The sequence below is a fragment of the Exophiala aquamarina genome, assembly GCF_000709125.1.
Source record: "Exophiala aquamarina CBS 119918 chromosome Unknown aczIA-supercont1.8, whole genome shotgun sequence".
In the NCBI taxonomy this organism is placed as follows: Eukaryota; Fungi; Ascomycota; class Eurotiomycetes; order Chaetothyriales; family Herpotrichiellaceae; genus Exophiala; species Exophiala aquamarina.
Genome location: NW_013550580.1, coordinates 975,458 through 1,001,523, shown reverse-complemented (window position 1 = coordinate 1,001,523; position 26,066 = coordinate 975,458). Strand labels below are relative to the sequence as shown.

At 52.6% G+C, this 26,066-nt stretch overlaps 6 protein-coding genes across 6 annotated transcripts; all 6 read right to left on the bottom strand.

Annotated features, from left to right (window-relative positions):
- Positions 1-610: 610 nt before the first annotated feature.
- Positions 611-3,280, bottom strand: A1O9_08917 (uncharacterized protein; the record flags this gene model as incomplete). The annotated part of the gene is made up of 1 exon (XM_013402399.1): positions 611-3,280. One exon carries the CDS (start codon positions 3,278-3,280, stop codon positions 611-613), a length of 2,670 nt encoding a protein of 889 aa, XP_013257853.1.
- Positions 3,281-6,276: 2,996 nt separating this feature from the next.
- A1O9_08916 (uncharacterized protein) lies at positions 6,277-7,162 on the bottom strand (the record flags this gene model as incomplete). Its single annotated transcript, XM_013402398.1, has 3 exons — positions 6,277-6,737; positions 6,795-6,846; positions 6,899-7,162. 3 exons carry the CDS (start codon positions 7,160-7,162, stop codon positions 6,277-6,279), a joined length of 777 nt encoding a protein of 258 aa, XP_013257852.1.
- Positions 7,163-7,767: 605 nt separating this feature from the next.
- A1O9_08915 (uncharacterized protein) lies at positions 7,768-11,770 on the bottom strand (the record flags this gene model as incomplete). Its single annotated transcript, XM_013402397.1, has 2 exons — positions 7,768-11,591; positions 11,713-11,770. 2 exons carry the CDS (start codon positions 11,768-11,770, stop codon positions 7,768-7,770), a joined length of 3,882 nt encoding a protein of 1,293 aa, XP_013257851.1.
- Positions 11,771-13,064: 1,294 nt separating this feature from the next.
- On the bottom strand, positions 13,065-14,079 carry A1O9_08914 (60S ribosomal protein L5; the record flags this gene model as incomplete). Its single annotated transcript, XM_013402396.1, has 3 exons — positions 13,065-13,889; positions 13,947-14,010; positions 14,063-14,079. 3 exons carry the CDS (start codon positions 14,077-14,079, stop codon positions 13,065-13,067), a joined length of 906 nt encoding a protein of 301 aa, XP_013257850.1.
- Positions 14,080-14,781: 702 nt separating this feature from the next.
- A1O9_08913 (uncharacterized protein) lies at positions 14,782-16,118 on the bottom strand (the record flags this gene model as incomplete). The annotated part of the gene is made up of 2 exons (XM_013402395.1): positions 14,782-15,532; positions 15,595-16,118. 2 exons carry the CDS (start codon positions 16,116-16,118, stop codon positions 14,782-14,784), a joined length of 1,275 nt encoding a protein of 424 aa, XP_013257849.1.
- Positions 16,119-17,102: 984 nt separating this feature from the next.
- Positions 17,103-20,375, bottom strand: A1O9_08912 (uncharacterized protein; the record flags this gene model as incomplete). Its single annotated transcript, XM_013402394.1, has 1 exon — positions 17,103-20,375. One exon carries the CDS (start codon positions 20,373-20,375, stop codon positions 17,103-17,105), a length of 3,273 nt encoding a protein of 1,090 aa, XP_013257848.1.
- Between the last annotated feature and the right edge of the window lie 5,691 nt (positions 20,376-26,066).

Below are 26,066 nucleotides of genomic sequence, written 5' to 3'. Positions count from 1 at the left end.
ATTTCCCAGATCCAAGTGCCTGGTGTTTTTGTTCTGGACCTGTCTGTGAGATTGCACGCACGTACACAATAACACTTCAGTTCGTGTCTAGTATGGTTATGTAGATTAGATTGGCCAAGTCGCAATCTCGTTCTGCAGAGGCCACACGACCACGGTCACAGTCATGACCTCATCGTCAGTGATGGCATGGACCGCGGCGGCAGCAGCATTCGTACCACCGTCCGGGGTAATGTCTACAGCGTACTGTACATACTATGTATCCAGAGCTCGCCGCCTAGGATCTTCGTGATTTTCATCAGGATGCATCGCATAGTATCTTCCCAATTAATGCACTCATTTGTACCATGTATAGTACACACGTTATAGATACTATGTCCTTTATCATATGTAATGCGTAACCTAGTTGAATTCCCTTTTGAATCTCTCATTTCATTTCCATTTTCCATAATCTCATGACATTGACGTCTGGTGGTATCTATCGTTGAAAGCATATCTTCATGAGAAACATACATACATTTCGATTCAATAAAGCGTAAAGACAGAAGGAATCGTGCACAACGACGCAGCGTGACGGTCGTCTTGTGTAAATTCGACATCTGTCGCATCCTCTTCATGGCATCAGCTCCGAAAAGCTGGAGCTGAAGCTCGAGGTATCAGGGAGCGCGACGTCCAGCTTAGGCGCCGTGTTCGTGCCGTATTTGGCGGTAAATGCCGCGATCCTGGGAGACGAGAGCCATGCGGTTACATCACGCACGGAGTCGACCGAGGAGACCGATGAGGTCTTGGCGTGTGTATTATTGTCCAGAGGAGCCGCCGTGGGCGACGCTAGGCTGCGGGAGGCGATTTTGGTGGTCGACAGTGAAGAAGGGGATGATTCGGCGTGCGCATGTCTGGATTGTAGGCTGACGGTGGAGGAATATGCAGATGTGGAGGTAGAGCCGGTGCTGTTCGCCTTGGGGGACCTCTTCTTGCCGGGTGAGAAGGCTTCACAAGGCAGATCAGGCAAAGGCCCAGTAGGAGGCGGTCCCGATGGCGGCATTGTGCCACATGCTAGGGTCGGCATGCTCTTTTGGCCTTTCAGATGCTTCTGTCGGCGCGGTGGATTGCTCAACCTCACCTTGCTGGGGGTCTTGGAGATCAGTGCGGGCATTTCCAAAAGAGTCGTTTCAATACAAGACTCGGCAGCCGCCTGCGAAGGTGCTCGCGCCCGTTTTGGTCCGTTCTGATTCGGAGCAGTGCCAAAGCATGTTTGGAGGTGTCGCTCCGTAACAATGGGCGATCTCTGTGACACCCTCTGAGCTCCGCTCGCAACGTCAGCTGAATTCGTGTTTAGCAGAAGACCTTTCGATCGTGCAGTCGACATGGACCTTTCCCTCAGATGCAACGCTGTGTCCTCCGAGGTCGATGATCTACCATCATCGCCGAAATCAACCGAGGAGCCTCTTGTACTAGCGGGGCTATTGCTCTCCTCGACTCCAGTTGCAGGTCTGATGTTGAGGGGCAATGAGACATTTGCAGCTGCCGCAACTGACCCAAATCCTACAGAGGAATCCCTTCGCGGTGGAAACAAGCTGTATGATGCGGTCTTGTTGAAATGAGCATCTGTGGGTGAACCGAGAGTCACATTGGAAGAGCTTCTGCTCCGAATGCTCGATGGTCTCGAAGAGGCTGGTGTATTCGGTTGGGCATATACCGGTTGAGACTCATGTTTCTGCCGTCGTGAACTCTTTCTGAGGTGGCCGGGTGCTGGTAAAGGTGCGATGGTAGAGATTGGCCTCGTCTGCATCGTTGAATATGGGCTTGGCTGAACAAACAGGGCATGGTCAACAACACCCTTACCGCCTGCTGGCGTGTTTGGGCATTGAGCAGCATCTGGTCGCCCATGCCTACGTAGCCGTTCTGGGACCAATGATTCGGCATTTCCACTCTTACGAGGGGTTTCCATATACATGGAGAGTTCGCCAATATCAGCTTGAGTGGGAGTCGACAAGCGGGATGCCGTGCTCGCTGGAGTCAGCGGCTCACGGTAGCTCATATCGTTCGCGAAGAAAGATTCGAAGGCAGGAGATCTGGAAGCCACTGATCCTGCGACACTAGTTGTGGCCGTATAAGTCGACTGGTCATCTGAGAAGGAAGAATCTCTGAGGTCATCAAGTTCGTTCAGAGTGTGGATGGAAGAATCTGTGGTAGAGGTGGAGACATTCCTGATGGTAGGAGCCCACTGTGGCATGGGTGGAAGGGGCTTTGGAGATGAGGGCTGGCTATACTTTGGCAAGCTTTCCGCTGGGAAGAATAAAGAGGCCCGTGGGATGTTGGGGAGGCTTTTCTGCGCCTTTAATACAGGACGGCTTTGATGCTTGGCTTCATCATCCCTTGAATCAGGTCGATATTCGAGGCCTCCCATGAGCTCAATCTCTCTGCGGATGGCAGTAAGCCATATTCCGAGGGTAAGGGCGCTGTCGAAGACCAAGAGCAGGTCTTGAACCAGCCGTTTGTTCTCATTGTGACGGAACGACAGCTTCGACCAAGAACTCTTTGGAGCATGCGAGGTTGTCCGCCCACCTGTGTGATCCTGGGAGATTCGTAGAACCCAATGTTTACCTGGAACGGCATCGCTGGCAAAGGCTACCGAGCGCGAACCTAATTCCAGAATCTGTTCTGGAATACGGTCATTGAGACCTTCTGCGCTGTACTGGAGGACGTATCCTGAACTGGACAGCACGAAAACCTTCTTGGTGAAAGAACTGGCACCGGACCAATTCCGTCTGTGCTTACCAGAATCCTGAATGTCAAGTGTCGATGAGAAGCTGGTCTCGAGGTTGCATCTTGTAGGGGACTCTCCAGAGATGCTGTTTCTTCGACCGCGCGTATTCCGTACCAAGACATCAGTCAGGCTGGACGGCACGTCTAGGATGTCATGCAGCTTCGCCTGAGTGTAAGCCTGAATCAATGGTGGAGGATCCAAAGCCAGAGTCCGTGGTCGAGTCTGCTTGAGGCCGCGTTGAGAAGGGCGAAGGTGTCGGGCTGACCATGTCGTGCTACGATCCCTCGTCGTAGAGCCGTTCTTGCCAGATGAACAAGCAATGGAAGCCAGCATAGGCTGGGTATCTGCTTGATCGTGATCAGGTGTAGTATGATACTTTGGTATCTTATTATCTGACTTGGTGCGAGAAAAGAAAGCTCTCAATCGAGCTTTGGCAGTTCGTTCTGATGGCCACCAGCCCGACTGCTCCTCAACCAATAGAGATTGCTCATTCCGAGCATATGCTGATGAGGACATCTTGCTAATAGGTAAAAGGAGAGAAGAAGTAACGTAGGACTGGCCTGATGTCTGAAGATACTTGATATAGGTTCTAGCAGTGGGCAATACGCATGGCGATGCCCTGTTGCCAATTTCATCAAGCGATCACAGATACTTTGGAAACCGGATAAAGGCAGGAAAGGAAGTACTCCTGCAAGGAGGGGTGCAGGGTTCAATTCTGGGAGAGCTGATGTGGAACGGTCCCGAGTTGCAGAATCAGTGCTTGTCGATCTTTTCGCTTTTCAGGGTGACGTTATACTTGAGCGGTTGGTTGGCATATGTGCGGCTCGTACACTGCTGAAGATCGAGATGCCAAACAAATGTCTTGAGCAGGCAGAAACTCCAAGATGCCGATCGATTTATGATGCTATAGTGGGCTAGAGATTGCAAAGGACCGAAAAAAGGAACAAAGGATCCAATGTTCAGACGCAGGATCAGTGTAGGACCTACCAGGATGAGCTCGTGTTTATGAACGGAGCGAGGATGGGAGCGAATGCAGTGGCATGGGAGCAGGGTGTGTCCCCGGGCGTGCACCTGCACAGACTCAAACATGATTGTCCGAGTGCCCGCACATACAGCCATCAAAGAGTAATTTGACTGCATCTGGACAGTGCATGGCATGGATGGCGTTAAGGGCGCCCCGGTGTTGACGGATTGAGAAATTGACGTCCAAGTTGGGAATTATGAAGCACGTCAGTGATTGACTGGGATTGACGCGGGCACCTAGCAGGAAAGAAGGGGTTTGCTCCGGCTCTGGATGCTGATGGGCCTGCCAACGTAAAGCATTTGACAAAAGTGTGTATGTAGGTAGCGCTGTCTATAGCACCACCTGGCTGAGAAGGGCAAGGGCCCTGCATGCAGGCTTGATCAAACCCCGAATAGGTATCGACCGTGAATACCTATGTAGTAGTTAGTCACGCCCTGTACGAGTACAGCAGCTACCAAGTGGCTGCGTGCTTTGAATGGGCATGCCGGACGGAAGCGAACGGTAGTTGGCGAGGCGAGGCGAGGCGAGGCGAGGCCGGAAGAAGTGGATACACGGGGGGTGCTCCAGAAGACCTCGCACCTCGCAGAGCGTACGGACCAAGCCAGCAAAGCGAGAGGTCGTCGCGTGCAAGAAGATTCTGCAGGACTCGGTGGAAGGCTCGCCAAGCCGGCAAGCATGGGAAGCATTCTAGGGAAAGGATGGAATCGGTGGATTGGCAGGATTGTTGTGGGAACCCCGTGGAGGGTGGTCGTGGTCGTGGTCAAGAAGGGGGCGTGCAAAGTATAAAGAGTGGCAATTGCCCAGCAAACCGGCAAACAAAACAACAGGGAGCTCGAGCTCGAGCTCGAAGCTGTCAACTCGTGGGTGGCGAGGACGCGGATGTATGTTGACAGCTGCTCCGTATGCGCAAGTGATGATGCAAAGGGTCCAGCCGGGGCTGGGCGCCTCTCTGCATCTCTGCATCTCTGCATCTCTGCATCTCTGCATCTCTGCCTCTGTGCCAACTGCCACTCCTGCATACAAGGCCATCTGCCGCCCGCCTTAGCACGAGGATAAGAAGGACCTTGTCTAGAGCCGCCGCACAAGCCCAGGGAGGTCTGCGGTCTGCGGTCTGCGGTCTGCCGTTCCCACCAGTTGCGATCCGGGATATGTAGAAGGCCGCGAAGCTGAAGATCCAGGCACGCAGGAGGTTCCCGTAGCCTAATCTTGAATGTCCTCGACGCCTCGTAGGGCAGTGTTGGAGCGACGCGTTGGAAGAAGGGCTGTCAAACACGTCAAAGACATGTCGTTCAGCGCTCAAGAGATCCGAAGAGGATGAGGTCGAGGGAGAAACAATCAGCCCACCACACCAGTGGCGGGCACAATGGAGGACGGTGCGAGAAGAGCACAGACTGGAGGCCGTGTTTTGCCGTGGCCCCGTCAGCTCTCATGATGGAATGGCTTTGCACAACAAGCAAGTGGTGTGTTCTGCATTGTCTACAGTACTGTGTTCGACCATAGATGGTCGTGCGATGTAACAACAAAGACCCTGAGATGGTATGCAAACAGAACAAGATCGAGAATGAAGATGAAGAATGCCCTCTCCACGTCCAACTCCCTCTGGGCCATCTGGCACCCGTAGGGTGGTTGGGCACGACTTCACGTGAAAAACAGTCCACAGCAAAAGTTACTGCACGTTTCCCAGCACTAGATAGCCCTGACTACGTGTCAATCCGACACCCAGACCACCTGGGCTGGTGGACCAGCACTCCGTACTCCATGTCCATATCCGAAAAAACTCTTCTCGGGCTAGGGAAGCCATCGCCGTGGATTTGATTGACATCTTCACGTACCGATTCCCCAGTTTTCGCGCCTTGCTCCTGACCCACTATACCCTTTTCCACCTGGCTCTGGGTTTCTCCCTCAGACAGGCCGATGTTCTCGTCCGGCCACACCACCCATATCCGGATTGGTCGTCCTATACTGACACTCTCAGAAGGGCCCAGAAGTCCTAATCGGGCGCTGTAAACGGAACGTAGGCCAGAAATGTGTCCCCACTACAATGCAGCATGGAACATCCCCCAGAAGCTCACACCATAGTCGTCCTTGCTCCGGGCTTCTCCTGCGTCAGACAATGTCAAGGCGCCCATGAATCGAGGAGGACCTTTTTTCCTGTCCACCTGAAACGATGGCACAAATCGCGCCTCTACCATCCAGGTTTGTCCGCAGACGTCGACGGACCCAGCCCGGCTCAGCTCAAGGAGCCCGTCGATATCGAGGCATATGTCGTGTTAAAGTGCATGCATCTGTGTTGCCATTGCTGGGCTGTTTCTTCTCATGGTGGCTGGCGATTTCCTCGTTGTCAATCACCTCACTCAGCCCAACAATTGCCACCACCAGCCGACATGAGCACCCCAACCCCACTGACATTCCACGAACGTCCCCGAGCTTTAAGGTGTCATCCTCTCGTCGCTGCAACTATACCCGCGATACTCGGGGACATAACAGGCTACGCCTGATCAGTCAGAGGGAGCTCTTTAAGATAGCTCCAGCCAGTTTCGTTTTCGGCTTTCTCAGGCTCCATCCCCAAGCAACGGCGCAGGCATCTGACCTCGCTCTGAAGGCCCGAAATAACAGCGTATTCCTCAGACCACTCATCCGTACGTAAACGACTCGCCGTCCGAATCATCTCGGAGACCTTCAGTGTCTGCGCTTGCCAGTGGTCGCGGTCCAGCCGGCTTTGGAGATGCTCATCCTTCTCCTGCTGCAGTAGGTTGTTGTAGTGTTTGCGTTGGGCGAGGAATCGTGACTCGACGTCGGTGCAATAGTTCCGAATCTGTTCCGTAGCTGTGCCCAGGGCATCTTCATACATCGCTATCAGATTCGTGTTCTCCGTCTGCTCGTGCTTGTACAGGGAGATGATGTGGTTGGACTTGGCCAGTTCCCGCTCCAGTTCCCGGACTCGTGCTTCTAAATCAAGATGATTAGCGCGTAAAAAAAATTACATGCAAACGACCAGGGACTCACTATCGCCCTCGTGACTGCCATCACTGTCTGGAATTGAGCCATTGGTGCGTTTCTTCAAATAATATTAGCATCAATACGTCGAGCAGAGTGGTGCATGTGCTTACAGCCACCTCCTCGGCAGTACGTGTGATCACGTTGACTTTATCACGATTGCTTCTCAGGATCGACCCGAGTTCTTGGATTTGTGCGTAGAGAAAGTTCAAGTCTTGTTGATGTCCCACGGGAAGCGGTGCCATGTAATTAGCAGCTGCTCCCGCTCCATTGCCGTTCAGTGCGCCGCCCATCGCAGTCGCCGTTGGAGGCGCACCTGCTCTATTGGCAGCACCCATTTGAGTATCAAGCTGTGGGAATGCATTGTTGCCAGCCATCGTGGTTTGCTCCTGAAGTTCGAGAAGTCCACTTGCAACTTGCGGCTCACCGGGATCCCTCAGGTCGTGGGCGTCGACAAGATCGAAGGCGCTTTGCGGAGCATGAAAGTCATTCTTTCTCCGAGTGGCTGATCGCTTGTGCCATCTACGAAAACTTTGGCTAGGAAGGCACGGTTGGACGATTGTTGACGATCGCTGTTGTGACGCGCTCAAGTCAGTGAAACCGAACCTGAACTCGGTCAACTGCGGAGGATCAAGTCAACCAGGAGCGCGGCGTGGAGAAGTCCCAGCACGTGATTAGATCCGTGACCAGGCTGCTCCTCCCCCCCCCCCCGAGCCTAAATTTACGGCAGCCAGGTTGACATTCAGGCAGTGATCACCGCTTCGTGAACCAGCGTAGATATTATTGTTCATCTCGTCTCATCATAAATCTGGTGCATACATAGCAATGGTATCAGTCCTTCATAGATCACTATCGCTCAGAACGCAAACACCAAAGTCGTCAGTAAGTGCAGGAGCAGGAGCTCAGCCTGGCTAGCTGGCTCGATTGTATTGGAAAATCATCAAATGAGTGCACCTCCCCTCCTCCTGAAGCATGGCATGGCCTAGTTTGCGTCATTCCTTAATCCTTCATGCACAGCCTTCTCATCCCGATCAATGTAGCCAGCATTGATCTGCGCAGCCAGCTGCGAACTTCGAAACGCCTCGAAGCCCTCCGGGTCTTGATGTTTCATCATCAAGAGTTCTTGGGCGTTGATGCCAAGCTCTCGGACGACATTGTCCACGCCATCGTGTTCGACCTTTTCTCGGATTTCATCCCCTCCGAGTTCTTCTAATCGAGCTCGAAGAGCTGCTAGTGATTCGGACTCAGGTCTGTCGCTTGTACTTGTTCCGTGAAGGTGGTCGTCCACCCCGGTCGGCTTGAGGATCTCTCGTCGAAGGTTCTGTCCAAATCGGTGCATCCGACCCTCCTCGTCGGTGAAGAGTTTCGATGCTAGAGATGTGTTTGAAGGTGTTCGCGACAGTTTCGCGGGCAGCTGACCTGCCGTCGACCCATCCTCGCTCGGGAAATACTCTTCAGCCGAGTTGATTGTAGCTAGCCCGTTTGAGTCGACTGAAGCCGACAGCATGGACGCATCGGCCATTGATGGGTCGGGTGACGGGATTCCATTTGATACTGGTGGAAAGGGATCAGGCACCTTGGTCTCAGGATACTCGTCTTCAAAGCGCTGAATCATCCGTTGCAGCGTTTGATCAAGCATCAATAATCGACCTGCACAATCGTCAGTACGGGGAATGAAGACGGAATTTCGAAACTGACGGTAATTCGCATCGTTTCCAGCTTGATCCTCTCTGACCAGTACAGGTCTCAGCCTCATCCTGATCTTTCTGGCACTTTCACAAAGTTCTAAGCTCACATCTCGAGGTTTCGACATGTCTTTCCTTCGAGCGGCACCCTGCCGTGGAGTAGCAGTGCCGCTCGCGGTAGGAGTAATATTTCTTGAGTGTGAACGGCTATTAGTATCCTTGCTTCCCAAACAGATCCCAAGCGCCTTCACAATTCCTGTCGAGGCTATCATGTAGTCTTCATCAGGTGCCGCGGGCTCATCCTGATTATGGTTGACCGGATAACCATCCATATGGCCAACCAGTTGAAGTAGAACCTCGGGAGCATCTGCATTTGCATTGCCAGCAGCTTTCACGCCAACCTCGTCAAGTGTCGTGTGTTCCATGTTTCGTAAGCTGTAAGCGACAACTTGCGAGGCTAAAGCCTTGACCACTTCGCTACTTTCTGCACTCGGTACTTCAATCTCAATAGCGACGATAGTTTCAGACACCCTGACTGCAGTCATTAGAGAGGCAAATACTGCGCAAGCTTCTTCCTGCGCAGTTCCTTTCTTGGAGTTCATAGCAAGCATCAAAGGCTCGTTCTCTAGAATGGCAAGATGTGCCATTGCAGGACAATCAGGTAGAATTTCAGCCAGGGCGATAGCTTGATCGGGTGTCATTCCCACATCGTTCAGGTGGATACGCCTTAGAGGATGTAATCTCGGGAGAAGCTTTCGAAGGATTGGGACTGCGTCCGGCTTGTTCTCAAACATGCCTTTATTGCGGGACAAGTCGATGAACTTCAGGTTCGTCAGCTTGGAGAACGGACTGAGAATAGTACTTAGATCGTGAGGATCCAAGTTACAATTCGAGAGACTTATAGCAAACAACGGATTGTCAGCATCAGGAGCATCTGCCACGATCTTCCCGATGCCGTGAAGATCATTGCCACCGAGATCGAGGCCCTCACAAGCACCTGATTTGATGTATCGTGCCACATGCTCAAGAGATTCTTCGTTCAGATTATCTTCCGCAAGACCAAGTCGCCGGATCTTGACTTTGATTGCACAGTCCACAATGTCACGAACATTCGCTGTTGAAAGGCCACAGTCACTCAGCACAAGCTCTTCCAGCTTATCGCCTAACCGCTGAGCAAGAGCACGAACAATCAGGGAACCCACATCGGTAGATTTGGGAGTAGGATCGGTCGAGTTGGTACTCAGCGAGCTGGTGGTCGACGAGGTGCGGGAGAGATCTCCGTTTTTGGGAAAGGGAATGCCCGAGAGATCGATAGCTTTCAGTGACTTGGACATATGCATGAACAAGCCAATATGCTTCCAGCCCAGATTCGTAATGTTGGGATTGTTCTTCAACGAAAGTCGTTCTATCATACCCATCTGTTCAGTGCCTTTCTTGCCGCTCAGCCGTTTGGGTAATTTTCTGTTTTGGCGGGCCTGTTCTGCTGATTTACAGCCACAAAGGCCGGACAAGACCACTCGAACACCTTCGTCTGTAAGGCCGCATCCATCTAGAATCAGCTTCCGCACCGGCACAACAGCAAGCCAGTCACCGAGTGTGACAATGTCCTGCAGTTGGAATTGCATGCCAGTAAGGTCCATGACGGCGACCGTGCCCGGTGCTTCCGCTAAAGTGGCGGATGGTTTTGAGATCTGCTCCTTCATGCGACTCAGAACTGTCGTTTCTCGAAGCTGACAACATCGTTTGTAGATACGAAGAGGGTCGGTTGTGGGCCCCTCACCAGATCTTCTAGGAGTCGAGGTGCCTTCAGGAGTGTTACTCGGGCTTGAGTCCGAGTCCGAATCTTCTCTTGTGAGTTCCAGCGGAACTAAACCATTGGCCTCGGCGTGTTTCCGCTTTCGCTCTTTGCGCTCTTTTCGTTCAGCCTCGGAGCGCTTCTTCTTCTCCTTTTTGCGCGTCCCAGGCAGTGGGGATGGAAAGTCTGGTGATAAATGACCCTCCTTGTCAGGAGCAGCATCTGAGGGCTTAGCCTCATCGGCCTCGATCTGGGTGTCAATCTTAGTCTGACCAAGTTCCTCCTTCTCCTCACTGGCAGCGGAGGGATTCTTCAGTGCTGCACCCTCTCCTTTATCTTTCATTCGGGCATCCTTGGAGTCCTTCTTCTCGGTTGCTTGATTCTCTGGGGTTCCGTGAGTCTGCTTCTGGGCACTTGACACAGGAGGGCGAGTGAGTTGCTCAGGCTCCTCGTCTGCTTGAGACGCAAACCCGGCTATTTCTACGTCCACACAAAATGCTACCCTTTTGAGCTTATTTTGGTCGAACTCGCCGATTTTGATCCGTTCACGATTTTGGTCAATGTTCATCACCTTTCGTGGGCAGACGGCACCACTATTAGTACCCTTTCCCATGTTGGCGTTGGTGGAGGATGACAACCTGCGAAGAGCGCTGGAGAGAAATCCAGGATGGTCCAATTTTGTTTCCTTTCCAGCAGCCACAAGGACAGATTGTCTGCGCGGCGTATGAACGACGGGGGCGGGTTTGTTCTCGTCTTTCTTGGTCTCCTTCTGTCCATCCTTGACTGGTTGAGCCTTGTTGAAAGGATTGGTCAGCTCGATCTTAGGGCTGGGTTGCGGTGGGCTGCCAGATCCGTTTGCAACGGAAACACTATCAACACTGGAATTTCGAGATGTTTGTGGGGAATTCGACGACGAAAACTTCGAACTGAAGCTTGCTATCCAGGAGCTTCTTCTGCCATCCTTCTTATTTGTAGCACCAGGTTTGAGACTTTTTTTGGGATCTTCATTACTTGGTCCTCTCGCCAAGGGAGGGCGTGAATGATGCGTCGACCCAACGATCTTCTCCGCCGCAAACTGTAGAGCGTCTCCCCTCTCTTTGTTGGACTTCTCTTTGGGCTTCTCTTTGGGCTTCTCTTTGGGCTTCTGGTCCGGAGGAATAGAGTCCTCTTCGTGATTAGATGGATTTGGTGGCGTTGGCTCTATTGACTCTGCCTTCTCTGTTGGCGTGTGTGGTGGCGTTGGCTCGATGTGATCGATCTTCGGAGGAATGTGAGTTCGAGATGCTGGCTGTCGGCTGGGCTTCTTCCCGACATGTTGGGGGTGCTCTGAGCGAAATGTTAGCGCTCTTAATAGAATGAAACATGTGCATCCACACGTGAAGCGAGCGAGCAAGTAATTTGTCACAGACGTTACATGCGCGGTGGACTCAGCATCATGCGAACATACCTTTCTTAGAATGGAGCAGCCAGTCCACATCCAGACTACCTTCATTTGTTGCCGCCATGGTTGCCCAGCTGCTTGGTCTGGGAGGGTCACAGTATTTCTGAAGCCCAGGGCAGTCGACCGTTGATGTAAGGAGTGGGTTAAGCCGCTCTGCCAACAGGCATTTTACATCGACGGGGAGTGTGTGAGTGCGATTTCAAAGCTGACGAGATGCTAGAGTTTCATTCGAAGTGAGCATCTCGAACTTGGGCGGCGGGGCGGGGTTCTCGAATTGGCGGCCGAGCTTAAGCCTGAGGCTGATCACTGCCTGGGAGTTTGGGGCCTCTCAAGGCGATCGGCTGCCCGCTGGCTGGCGTTTTTGGGCGCGGCGCTCGGTCTGGATCTCAGTGCGAAGTCTCGACTGTTGCCGTGCTTTCTGCTGGTTATGCGGTCATTGGACTCGCTGTGGCCCGCTTCCTCCACGCCATTTACGTAGGGAAACCGCAATTCCAACTCGTCGAGGAGGACAATTTCTGGATTCCTAGGCTTGTTGGGGTGCCGCAGAGACTTGGTATTCCTTAGAAGTAATTGCGGGACAAGCGATAGAGCGTGTGTGCGGACTGCCGAGTGGGAGTCATGGGATCTACGGGGATCCTACTACTTGACGGCAACATAAGTCGGCTACTCTTTCTTACTCGCAGGACCACAAAGACGGAGCATTACTGCAAGTCTCTCATCCTGTCCTGACCTGGACCGTGGTCTTAATTACAGGGCCTAGTTAGGACTTGGATTTGCCAGATGACCTCCAGACCTCCATCCTTACACACAGGTTGATGATACTTTCTTTGCCTCGATAGGATCAAGACTGGAAACCGATCGGTCTAATCCAGATGCTGACTTGGATGGCAAAGAGGACCGCCGGCCAGAGTACGGTATACCTAGGTACAGGTATGGAGGGTGACTATCATATGTCACGCAGCCCATGAGAGCCCGAGGTCCTCAGCTGGTGCCACGGGCGATTACGGGGCGATCCTCAAATAATGCTCTTTAAATGCTAAGGTAAGGAACTTTCTTGTCAGGTTATCTTGTGTGGGACTCAGAAATGTATGGACGCCGAGCACGAAGAATCGGCCGAGAATGTGTTATGTTTTGTCATCAAACTCATTCGCACTTGGGAATTTTCGAGGATTTTGCAGGTCTTCCGCACTGCACATACATATGTGTAATCATCTCTCAAATAAAGAGAATGAGATGGAGTTGGCTTTGATGACTAACCATCGTGACAAGAAGTCATCGCCCAGTTTTCAAGCCACCAAAGCCACAAGGCGCACAGCCTAATTAATTCACGTGCTTCTTTGTAAGAGCGGCGGAAAAAATCAAGAGGCAAGAGATGCAATCTTCTCCTTGATTCTCTGTTCCTTCTCCTCCTTGGAAAGCTTTTGTTGGCGGTGCTTCTTGCCTTCAGCCTTCCACTCATCCTTGCTCTTCTTCTCGCCCTCATCCTCATCCTTCTTGAAGGGATCCTCACGGATAGCAGCATGAGCCTCGCTGTAGAGTTCTTCCAGACCATCAGCTTCGACATCGTTGTCAATGTATTTGCTGAATTGGGACTTGTAGCGCTCCTCATCGTCATCAGCTAGAGTCTCCATGTACTCAGCCACGTGACCGCCAAAGATGTACTTGCGAAGCGTGTCAGCATCAAGTTCTTTGCTCTCTTGGTCGTATCCGGGGAAACGCTTCTCGTTGTGGGGGATGTAGAGGCCGCCGTCAGAGGCACCCTTCAAGGCACCAAAGACGCGAGCACCAGTGGAAGTCCGGTGAAGACCAACATCGAGGAAAGCCTTGAAAGGTCGACGTCCTTCGCCATCTTCGCCTTCAGCGGCCTCGGTGAGTTTGAATTCTCCATCGGCCTCCTCAACCCCAGTAAAGTCCTCATCCAGGTCGAGTTTCTTGAGAGCTCGGCGGGCCAGAAGGAGACCGGTGGCGTAGGCAGCAGACCAGTTGGTCAGACCGTTGTTGATGCCATATCTCTTGAGCTCGTGGGCGTACGCAGCAACGAAGACCTTGTCACCAGTGAGTTCAGCAGTCACAAGTTGCGCAATGATGTCGCGGTTAGTGAAGCGAACGACGAGGCGGTATTTGGGAGCATTGTATTTGTTCTTGGCTTGAGAAATCAACCGCTTTCGTGCATAGTAATCGGTCTATGATTGTATTGTCAGTCAATGTGCGAGTTCAAGGGGCCGAGGTTGGTGTCTGACCTTGCCGGCTCGTCTGCGCTTGTACTTGGTCTGGAAGCGTGAGAAGTAGGGGGAATTCTTGACACTAGGTTGCTTGGTGAGTTTGTCAAATTCCGAAAGTCGAGAGGTACACATACAGCTTTGTGAAAGGCATGATGCCGGGTTCCCAGTCTCAGGACTGTGGTCGGTTCACTGTAAAATCCACGAATCAGCATTTTGCGCTGCAGACCTCCTCCGCAGCAACATGCAAAGATTCTCGTCTACATCTTGTCGAGGAACAGGGAGACTTACGAGCCTCTTTTGTGGAATTTATATTGAGCGAGATCAATCGACTCAACTCGAATGTGGTTGCAGACCAAGGAGGGGAAAATGTTGGTTGTAGATGGAATTGAGCCTGCGGCCGGGCGATTGTGCGCCAAGATTTCTCAAGTCAGATCAAGAGGTCGGGTGGGGGTTCGGTGAACCTACTTGTAAGCTTCAGTGTTGGATAAACGGGTCGGCAACCAAGGGGTTTGTCCTCGCAGAGATCCGGGCATTGCATTCAGAAAACATACACACAACTCTGTCTCATCGATCTCATTCCACGACGAATCAACCCCTGATTCCTTTTCTCTGGGTTTGCAAGTTGTTCTTCAGACAACTTGGAAATGTAGTTGTAGAGGACAAGCCCTATCTATCATATGCTAGTGCCTAGGTATGCTAAGCGGTCTACTATCTTGAATATAGCGTTGTCTGCAGCGCAGACTCATGCAGTCGTTGGAGTCGTTCATCATGTCATTATCTCATTCCGTCATCGTAGGGAGCCTTCCGCTGTAGTCCTAGGAAGACACAACAGTCCAGAGTCGAACTTTTCTCTTCATTTCTTCGTATTGAACCGGTCGGTTGTCGTCCGCAGTAAGGTTGACAATGCATTCCGGCTGTCCCAGTTGCGAATCGTCCAGACCTCAACTTCTTTCCCAGTCTCCGCCACATACTTGCTGCTCTGTAGTGGCTCCCCCAGTGCGGCTTCCTCGGCCTCATTGAGCCAGTCGTTCCATGCCGGAGTTTTGGGTGCCCAGCCAGCTTCTTTGACCCAATTACTGGTGCCGGTCACTGCAATGGCTTTCCATAGAGCCTCAGTGTAGGTTGGATTGACGTTGTCGAGTCTAGCCGATCGAGGCGGCGTACCTCCCTTGACTTCGATGTGGGACACTTCAAGTCGGCTGAGATCCCAGTGCTGGGCGGGTGGTAAGGCAGCCCCAATCCAGTAAAAGATATTGATCAGCATATAAGATCCTGCGAAGGCAGTTTGAGTTTCTATGCGGGCGTTGGCTAAAGAGATGACTCCACCCATGAGCAACAGCGTTGACACTAGCGAGAGACCTCGATAGATGGCAGTGCTCTTGACAGAATAAATGCACCTTTCGCTAGGGTTGAAATAGAGGTATCTGGCCGTCCGTTCCTCACATGTCACCACAATGAAGGCTCCTTGTGGGTATTTGATTACAACATCCCCAGGAGGCGAATGAGGATCAGGTTTCGGGTCGTTGGGGGTGGGTTTCCACTTATTGGCAATACCAGTAACAGTGCCCAGGAAGGAAAGCAGGAGCGTAGCAAGTAGGGACATGCTAGAACAAATGGTGAGCCCTTAGTCTTCAGCACAGCCACCTCCACCTCCACCTCTACTTACCCGTCACGATAATATAAAGATAGTCCCAGCAATGTTGCCGACAAGGCAAATCCCAAGAATGACAGCCATGCTAACGGGCCAAAGCGTTTAATCGATGGTCGAGGGTTTTCATTCTCTTTGACCCGGACGCAGCTCACGGTATTAGGAGGCAACTTGTCACCACGATGTAATGCATGAGCTACGTGATGGATGTCCTCTCCGGTATTACCGGAGTGGACGCCAATAACTTTAGCATTCGCGGTCGTCTCAAGCTTTTCTGGCCGCGAGGGTCTAATGAATATCTGGGGCGCAGGTAGGAGTCGGGGAACGTAGATGAGATAACTCAAAGTCGCAACTTGGGCAATGGTCTCAACGGAACCTTCTCCAAGGATGGCGAGGAAACCTGGCGAAGAAGGCCATGTCAGTGCATCTGTGCCTTGCAGTTGAGGCCAACAGCCTGGCTGAGGTGCTCGGGACTCACCGACAATATCGAGCTGGAAGCCTTGGTTGTTCGATACATAGGACTCTATCCACTTGAGAGCCATTTTGACTCAACTGACCTGGACTCTGCCCTCTGCCTCTGGTCCCTGTAATCCACGTCGGTTGCTGCCACAGCTAATTGTCGGCAGTGTAGGCTCCGCTCATGATGAGGACTAGCAGGAATGGTATAGAGGTCGAGTATCTTAGAATGAGGAGCAGGCGGAGGGCGACATGCTGCAACGACGGACCTCTGCAGCAGGCGTTTTTGGACACAGCCACTCACAGGGCAGCCTTGTGGTTCGAGTTGAAAAGTGTCGGGCTGGACGTGGGGAGGTTGAGAAAAGCTGCTTTGGCGGGCTGCTGGTTCACTGAGTTGTACGAGTAACTACTGCAAGCCAAGCCGCTGAGCCTTGCCCGCCCGGGCGTCAGTCATCCGCCCGGGACCCACCGCCACCAGTGGCACCAAGTCCGCCAGACAGAGATTGAGAGAGAGGACAATTGGGTAGAGAGGAGTAAGCTCATAATCAAAGCGGGTACTTGCCCCTTCCAGGTGCTTGATCTGGTCATTTGGTGCTCAGGTTTTCACCGGCTGGGTCCCAAAAGTCAGCTGGTGGTGAAGGCTTGTATAATACTCGGTAAGGCTGTCGGTGTAAGGCCTGACATGCGTCCGTAGTACAGTACGGAGCAGCCCGTGCTTTAGACTCGTATGATCAGATATTGACTTGCTCGTGCGACTCGCAAATGGCCCAGGGAAAGGGCAGCTCAACAGTTCGACATTTTCACCTGATACCTTATTTCCAACAAACTAGTGTCTTGCAGTCTATCTAATCGTACATAAGAGAAAAAAAAGCAATGACGATGCCAATCCAGCTCGATAAGCAGAGCGAAAGTAGAATGAAAGGTCCGTTGCCGGACATGCAGATCTAACAGTATGTCATCCAGTCATATACTTTTCGGGGTATCTCTTTCAAAACCAAACTCCCACTCCAAGCGTTAGTACAAATATTCCATATGCCCATGCCCATGCCCATGCCTATGCGTGCTCAGCGTCAGCGCTTGACAACAGTCTCTTCAATTTCTCGATTGATATAACGCTGATCCCGTTTGCGCAAATCCTCAACACTGCTAGTGGACCGGTCCCTGCCACGGTCCCCAGACAGTCCACGTGAGAGAATGCCCCGGAACATGTTCGGCCTGGTTGGCCGGTCATTGACGTCTTGCAATGACCACGGCATCAATTTTGGCTCTTGCTTGGCAATCTTGCAGAATAAAGTGGAAAAGATAAACTCCTCGCCGTATCCATTGTACAGAGGCAGGTGCCTATAGCCCTTTTGAAGACTGTCGAGCTTGGCCGTGAAGGCGGCCAGCTGCTTGACACCTTTGCCGTATGGTCTGCCATCGTCCGAGTTGAAGACGATGAATCGGACGAAGACCAACTCGGGATACTTGGTCTCCAACGATAGTTCGATGGTCTCTCCAAACTGAGGATTGTAACCATTTCCAAGAACGATCTGTGTCTGTCGACGATATGGTGAGCCTATCCCGTGATAACCATTGGAATATGGTTCCTGTCCGCCGGAGCCATTTGCAATGCCACGTGCTCGATCCTCGGCACTGAACATCTGAACTTCAATGAACGGATTGAGTGGGGTTTGGTTGCTCATGTTGGCCGGTCGCGGTAATTGTTGGGCTGAGATGATTTGCACAGAGAACCTCGTCTTGTAACGCGGCAATTTCACCCTGTGTTCGAAATCACCTGGCTTGGTTCGAGTTTTGCGCAGATATTCAGGCTTTAGCACATAGCCATAGGCATCAGTGCCGGCGGCAAACATTGCCTGATTCATCTGCATGTGCGCATCATAAGTCTGCCAGTTCAGTGCAACCATCTGGACTCCCCGTCGCCAGAACGTATTCGGGTCAAAGTTGGAGGACTGTACCCGCAAATTCTTCGGATACACACGGCACATGTAGTCAAGATTATGGTCTTCGAAGAGCACCTTATCCTCTACCGACTGGCAAAGCTCGATGGCTCGATTCTCGTTCAGGGAGAAGATGTGATTGTATTGTTGAAAACGAAGATCACGGCTCTCTCGGAGTGTGTAACCCTTCATGTAAACTCCAAGTGCGGAAAGAAGGGGACCAACTTTGCTCAATTTGGGATTCTGCCGTTGGGTGTCCGCAGGAGGTGAGGATGGGGCAACATCGCTTTCATCCTCACCACTGCTTGCGCTTGTTGCAACGACCGACCGATCGGTAACTGGAGAGTAGATTGATTCTGGGGGTGTGATCAAAGATGGGCTAGAAGCAAAGGCTGTCGTGGGTTCAAGCCAATTAGCTGTCAAGGACTGCGGCCCGCGAGTTGGCGAGCTCCCACTGCGGTCGCGACGCAAAGAGGTTGCGCGGCGAGAGGCGGCTAAATCAGCATGAAGCTCTGTAGATTTCACCTTGATCAGGATCTTGTGCTTTAGTTGCTCTGGTGAGGGCAGCTTTGTCGTGGAATTGGGTAGAGGATGGACTAAAAGTCGCTCCCCAAGCACCTCGGTCATGATCTGAACCATTTTCGCCTGCTGTTCCAGGTCGCAATGCACCTCCAGAGAGATGATGAGTGGGTAAGGAGAGACATCAAAAGCACATCTATTGATCGCATTGATACAATCCAAGAACAGCACAGAAGTGGTCCGGGTACGACCATGTGTGACTCTTGGCTTGCCGTCGGAACCATTCCAGCAGTCGATCTCGATGCAGCGACACCCATGGCGAAGGGCGGTGATGTAAGCTTCTGCTGAGGAGGTACCGCCCACTTGCCATCCAGTAAGATAAGTGTTATGGGAACTGGAGATGAAATATTCGTTGAGGGGGCGATCAAATCGAGGCGCTGATGCTTCTCCTTGAGAATAGACGTGGCAGTCCTTGGACATGATGAATGATGCAAAAGCGTTGAGGTCCACCAAACCAGAGCCTCGCATTGTTGGGTCATCTAGAAATGAATGTGAGATGAGATCATCCAATTTGTCAGACCAAATGGACGCCTCCGAGACTGTGTTGAAACTGATGCCTTGTACATTTTCGAGGAACCAAACCACCTGGGAACGTGTGATTCCGGGTATGGAGTCATCCTTGAGGTCATTAAAGATCTTCTTGATGTCTCGGCGCTCGCGAAGGCGTCTCACGAAATCTCTGAAGCCCTCATAGTTGAGCATGTTTGAGTTTGAGGCGTCTGCAGTATTGAATTGCAGTTCCAGTTCTTTCTCCGGGGCGTGGATATGGAGCTTGCGGCAAAGAGATCGAATGGCAGATAAGTCAAGGCCATCAACCTTGGCTTGATCAGGTCTGTGGGAGCGCTTCTCAATCTCGTTATCCCAGTGGGCACGGATGACCGACTCCCTTTCTGTGGACCCTATCATACTCGTCATCAAGTCTTCGCGATGCTTGGAAACACTTTCGAGGGTCTCTAGCCATAGTTGAAGGTCGGAGTGAGTGTGAGCGACCAGATGTAGCGTCTTGACCTGTTTAGAAGAGTCCGAGGCGGCATAATTGATGGTGAAGCAGAGCTCAGAATCGACGGCTTCACCACGGAGTTCCTGTTGGTAGCTGGCTGCCTCCTCTCCGCTCCGTATACTCTTGATATTGTCGATGTGAAAGGCTTTCATTGTGACAGCTCCTCTCCAAGACACACGAGAACCTTCCACATCTAGGAAGAACAATTTCTCCTGCTTCTTGTTCTTGGTAATTTTGGTCAATAGACATCCACGTACGAGACGTTCTGGGATACACGGAGCTTGACCTTCAGGACTAGCGTCCATCAACGTGGGTTCACTGGAGAGGCTCATGGTATCAAACAGACCCAGGCCGGCGTGGAAGTCCGTATTTGGGAGGGGATCGTAAGAGGGTGTCTCTGGCTGGCTGGTAGCGGCAGCAGTAGTCTTGCTGTCGCTCCGGCGGCGTGTGATAGGGCCTGTGCTTTCATCTCGACGACTTTGGGCGGATGAAGACGCCTTCCGCCTCAGGATCTGGCGGGTAGAGGAGACACCATCTCTCGCACTCTGAGACAACTTGCGTATAATTCCAGCAGATTTAGATGCCGAGGTAGGTTCCCGTTGGTGAATAGAGGGCTGAGAACTGGAGACAATAGATTCCGGGAGTTCAAGGGGCGCGGGACTCCCAAGATGAGAAAACTGGGTTAGAGATTGCGATGCCAGCGGAGAAGAAGTTAGAGAAGGAAGGTAAGGGCTCGCCGCAACTGATGAGGCGCTGTTCGCAGAAGCTGGCGTAAGCGAGAACCCTTGAGGAATAGTGTTGTTGACTCGCTGTATCGATGGCATACGAGCTAGAGGGTGTGTGCGTGGGGATGGTGAAGGGTCGCGGCTATGCAAGGCCCTCATGGAGGGCGATGCAGAGGCAGATATCATGATGCAGGAGAAGGATGGGTGAAATTTTGCTTTCAAGCGTCTGAAAATTGTAGTGTTAGGGTCGAGATTCGCAGTATAAGTGAGTCCAGCTCTGTGTATGGTACTTTGACAGCTTCATTATGCTCTCCGGGAGTGGTATTCTGACAAACTCGGGACGGCAAAACTGCAGTCTCTCGTGATGGCTAGGACATCCTGGCCATGGTGTCCATGACTGGAGCGCCTGATAGAGTTGGAGGCTCGATTGGCCCTGATGCAGCTGCAATGCAGGGAGCAGACAAAGTACCACGCGTGGTAGGCGGTGTCGAGCGTCAGGCTGCGTAGGGCAAGATCGGGCCCTTGGGAGGGTTGCAGTATTGGTCGAGGTGCAGCCGGTGACTGTAGCAGGCGAGGTGGAAGTGTCCAGAGACTTATGCCGTCAGCCGATAGGCGACAGGACTACCAGATGTAATGGCGAGCCTCGTGTGGGCAGGTCGGGTGAGTTGTGGTGAGGTGTTCTGGGGGTGAGGTGTTGACGATGACTCTTGATGACCGTTCGCAGGGGGAAGTGGTCGAACAAAGGAAGGGACGAGACAGAAGCAAGCCAGCTGTCTGCTCTAGAGTCTTATGATAATGGAAGGTGCACAGCACAAGACAAAATAGAACTGGGACAAGTTTCAAAGCCAGGCGCTTGAGTGGAAGGATTGCAAGGTCGAGGGATGGTGGTCGAGGGTATGCGTGGAGAAGTGGAAAGGTGTGAGCTGGACGGGGCAAGGAGCGAATAGTGCGCGACAGCACAATGTGCAGAAATGAAGAGTGGGATAGGACTGGAATAGGAAGAGAAGGGATGCCAGTGTGGATGTGGATGTGGATGTGGATGTGACTTTGGTGAGAAGCGCAGGAAAACGGGCAAGCGAGTGGAAAATGTGTGTGGTGGTGCCAGTTTGGTGACTCTCAACTCAGGGCACCAGAACTAGCAGTCGTCGCGAAGCTACGGGGACGGACGGCGTACGGTATCGACCTGGTATCCGCGCTGCTGGTCAGTCCGTCTTTTATTTTGGGGGCATGGCAGGAAGCCAGAGAAGAGGCCAGGATGAGGAAGTGTGCGTGGAGCTACAACGAGGGGACCCATTCAACTGTCTCCTCTGTCAACGGCTCCCCAGTCATAACATCATAATTCCACGGCACCCGGCACGGACGACTGGTTCCTGAGTTCCTGAGTTTTGGAGTCCTGGCGGCCAGAATTTGCTGCATTCGTCTTTTTTAGTTTTGGGGGCGCGTGGGTCGCTGGTCGCTGGTCGCTGGTCGTGGGTCGTGGGTCGTGGGTCGTGGGCTCGGCGGTGTTTAACGCCTGTGACGCCTCCACGCCAGGCCAGACGAGGGACCTGGCACCTAGCACCTGGCACCTAGCACCTGGCACGGCACACTACCTCGTACTACGGAGTACGCAGGATTCCCTGCGAATATACCGAGTACTCCGTACCTCACCCGTAGAGCACTTCTATTCTCGGGTGAAATTCGAGGGGACTGACGGGGCCAAACAAGGCGGTGGCACCGTCAATCTGCCAGCAATTCGAGAATCCCAGCGGAAAATGGCACCCGAATGACAGCCAGCCAGAACCCCCCTTGTTCCTTGTTCCTTGTTCCTTGTTCCTGCTCGCCTCCACGCCCAGAGCAACAGGGGCACCAGAGACTAACCCAGCAGTGAGAGACTGGGCTAGGGCTACTCGTGGGTACAGGCCAGGGGCCGAGGGCCATCCTCCTGGTGAGCTGTGCTCCGTTCTCCGTACTCTGTAAGCCTGTGAGGACTGCTCCCACGCGATCACCATCAACCACCTCTTCCTCTGGGATGTCTCCGCTGTTGATTAGTACTCGTAGTATTGTCATTATTGTTAGTTATGACTCCTGTTAGGACGCCTGTTATTGCCGGTTGTTCCTCTTCCGTTGCCAGCGTGCCACAACTGAACACGTTGTTGCCAATTCTGCCAACTAACTATTCAGCGGTGCTTGATGCGTGGCCGCCCTCCCTGTCAATCCTCCTTTGATCGCGAATGCATCGCCAACTCTCGTACGTATGTACGAGTACGAGTAGTAGACTTTCTCTTGTGTATTCCCCTGGACCCCGACCTGCGGCTTTCCTATTACATCGTATAATTTGCCTCCTCCGTGTCCTAATATCGCCATCGACTTCCAGCCCCTGCGATGTCAAGGGTTCCCTTGCTCCTTGCGACATCAACCTTCTTCTCTTGTTCTTTGCTTTCAGAACACACAGGCCCCGCGCAATTCTCCCTAGTCAACTCTAAGCATGGAGGCTCGGAGGCATGCTGGCTACAGACTACAGACTACCGACTACAGGCTACTCTCTTCCTCCTCGACTCCTCCGCCAGGGTGTCCCCCGCGGGGCGAGTCGTGTCCCCATGGTGCGCGTTGTCACTGTGAATGTTCTTTTTTCTTTTCTCTTCTCGCTTCTGGTCGCCAACCCGAGGCGATCTTTGGTTTACCCACTTTCAACACGGTCCTGTTTGCGCAGGTTGCTGGCCGCTGTCACCAGTGGCCACTTCCATCATAGGTCCCGCTTTCTAATTGTGCACGCAGTGCGACAAGCCTACAACCGCCTACAAGTAGCTACCCAAGGGGTCAGGCTTTGTAATCTGGCGGTAATCTGACTTTTTGTTTACCTCGCACCAAGGTACCTTGTTGGCATGCAATGCACAGACAATCTTGATAACTGTAATTCTTCAGCTGTGCTCTCAGCCATGATCTAGCTCGGTCGCATGGCTCAATTACTCGTACGAGTGCCGAATGCGCTTGGACCACAAGCCATCAGCTTTGACAATAGCGCACGCTCAGACTCCAGACTCCAGACGAGAACGCTCTCTTTCGTAACGGGGACCTCATACCACGTCCTGGATTCTGAAAGCGTCGACAACCCAAATCTTTGCAGCTGACGGCATCACAGAAAGTGCAACCTCGCTTTCTCGATCAATCCAGAGTGCGCCCTCATCTGCAATTCTGCAATCACCTGCAACAGACTCCTACGGTCGTACCAAGTATTAGCCTCATCTTCACCTCGGTGCTGACTTGTAGTCTGCAAGATGCCGCATGCGTCCAATGTCTTGCACCACTTGGAGTCTGCTGACAACCCATCTCTCCACATATCTCAGCAGCGGTCACGACCACACATGCACGCTTGCGCAACAAAAGCACACATGCTGCATGCTGCCTGTCGCGTCGTGCCGACCAGCTGCGTCCCTGGACATCGACCAGCAACCGGGCACGACTCGGTACTGCGAGCGCGAATGCGACGGCATTCTCCTCTTTGCAATCAAGAAGATCGACTGACGAACAGGTGATTGCGAGGTGAGCCTTTTGGTCGAATAGGTTGCGTGGTGCAGCCTACGTGGCATCTCTCCATCGAATCCTTTGCGCCCAGGTCTGCATCCTGCAAGAATAAGATGCAGGTCAACTCAACTCAACGCGCCTCGACGCATCTCCATGAATCCCCCACATAGAGAACAACGCAGGCGAAATGTGCAATTGTTGGTCGCTCCACGATTGCGCTCATGGTCTGTGTCACCATAATCGCACATGCATTCTTGATCCAGCCTAGCCTTTGGAAAAGGCGAACTCCCATTGTATCAGCCCTCGATCTTAGCTTGCCTGGTCCATCGCGATCGATACGCGATGAAATGACCAGTATCGCGCTTGTATCATGGTATCGTGACCCGCCCGCTTGGGCCCACGCTAGAACGCCAGAAACCGCGTTAAGTGCTTCACTCTCCCAAAACCCGTTCGGAGCTTGAATCTTGGTCGATTGGCCATGAGGAGCAAAGAACAGACCTTGGAAGTTGGGGCCATGGGACAATAGACCAAGCTTGGGGCCTTGTGTCGCACTCGCCAACACAATTGGGTCCATCCCTCAGGGACAGCCGAGCCATCCGTCACTGGTCGCAACACACCCGCCTTAGACTCCCAGTCCGTCTCAATAAACTGGAGCGCCCGGCCGGCAATTCAGTCCTTCCACACGGCTTCTATCGATAGGGATCCCAAATTACTGTAACTGTATCCGCCCGCCGACTGGATCTGCTGCTTCTGAAACCGCGTAATGTTGATCATGGAAATTGATCAGCGAGCTCATGAAACCAATACAGCTACTAGTGTTCGTAGCGAGTACTTCTTTCGAGCTATCCGTACTCCGGACTCTGCCCGGAGCACGTCAGGCTCTCTACTACCTTCTCCGCAATGAACCAAATAAAGATCAATCAATGCTGTTTCAGAGCAAGGAAACACCGTCGGCCAGCGCCGGGATTAACTGTGGAGCTGATTGACGTCGACCCCTTCGCTAGAGCCATTGAACGACAAGGATGAGGCAAGCAGGAGAAGCGAGCCACTGGCACCACCAGATGCACCCCGGATTTAGCCACGCCGTTTGCATCATTGCTGGGCGAGCTGACCGGTCCGAGTAAGCCTCGGCGGCGCTCGTTGGGACCCGGCTGGGAGCTAACCCCCATGACCTTGTGACGTGGCTATAGACCAGTCAATAGTTCACCACTTCATTATTGGCTCATACCGACTATCTTTCCCCAAACATATGGAGTTACTGCATGTTTTCATGCTTCTTTCTTGGAATGGCCCCGCAGGGTTATCTCTTCAGTGCCAGTCGACAGAGGCCCGTGACTTGGTGCATGGAGCAAGACATTTGCGCCCCGGGGAATACGAGCAAGGCGGCCCTTGGGTTGATTGTTGACGTAGAAAGAGGGGCTCTGCTCCCCTGGAGCCCTGTCGGTGGCCAGTGCAATGCTTCATGCGGTCATGTTTCCTGCCACTGCAAGTCAATCAGGCGTCCGTCCAGGAGGATGGCCTTTGGCTGTGCCACCTTATTATTCGCATTTGACCTGCCACTAGGATCCCTGCGTGCACCATATACATGTCTATTGGGCGTCTTGTGACCTGTGTGCAGTGTCTAACAAGATGAAAACAACCACTACTGTTTTCCAGCAACGTGGGGCGTGCTCTTGCAGAATCAGCAATCGCACCGCAATTGACTTGGTGTTCGACGAGCATGTTGGTGCCTGTTCTGAGCATTCTATTTGGCACGGAGTCCACAAATCAAATCGCCCCGACCGGAGGTCATTTCCAGAACTCCGCCTGAGCCGCCGTGAAAGGTCGCCACTGCTCAGCCAACAAATCATCCAACCCGGTGAATGAGCTTTCCGTACCCCAGCGAAGAGCAATCCCATAGTCCAGTTGCGCAGCAGACGGGTGCAGGACATTACCTACAGCGCAGCTCGCTTCATAGCTATTTGAGTGACACAAAACTCAAGCACCCAATTGAGATGCTTCTGCGCATCTTCTTCGCTTGATTTGTGCAACCACATCAACAGACTTGCGATTGCCCTTTTCAGGCTTAGGGGTACTCTATACCTAGGTATGAGGATCGCCCCTGAATTTGATGACGACCAACCTTCCACCACGTGCACAGGGTTCACAAGATTCTCCCACTGCCTCGCTTCGGGAGCAAATTGCGTTTTCCACCTCTCTGGACCTGTCGCACTCCCGCACTCGTTTGGTAAAAAAGCACAGACGGAGACCCTGATGCGCCGTCTTGGGAAGCATGGGTTTCAGCTC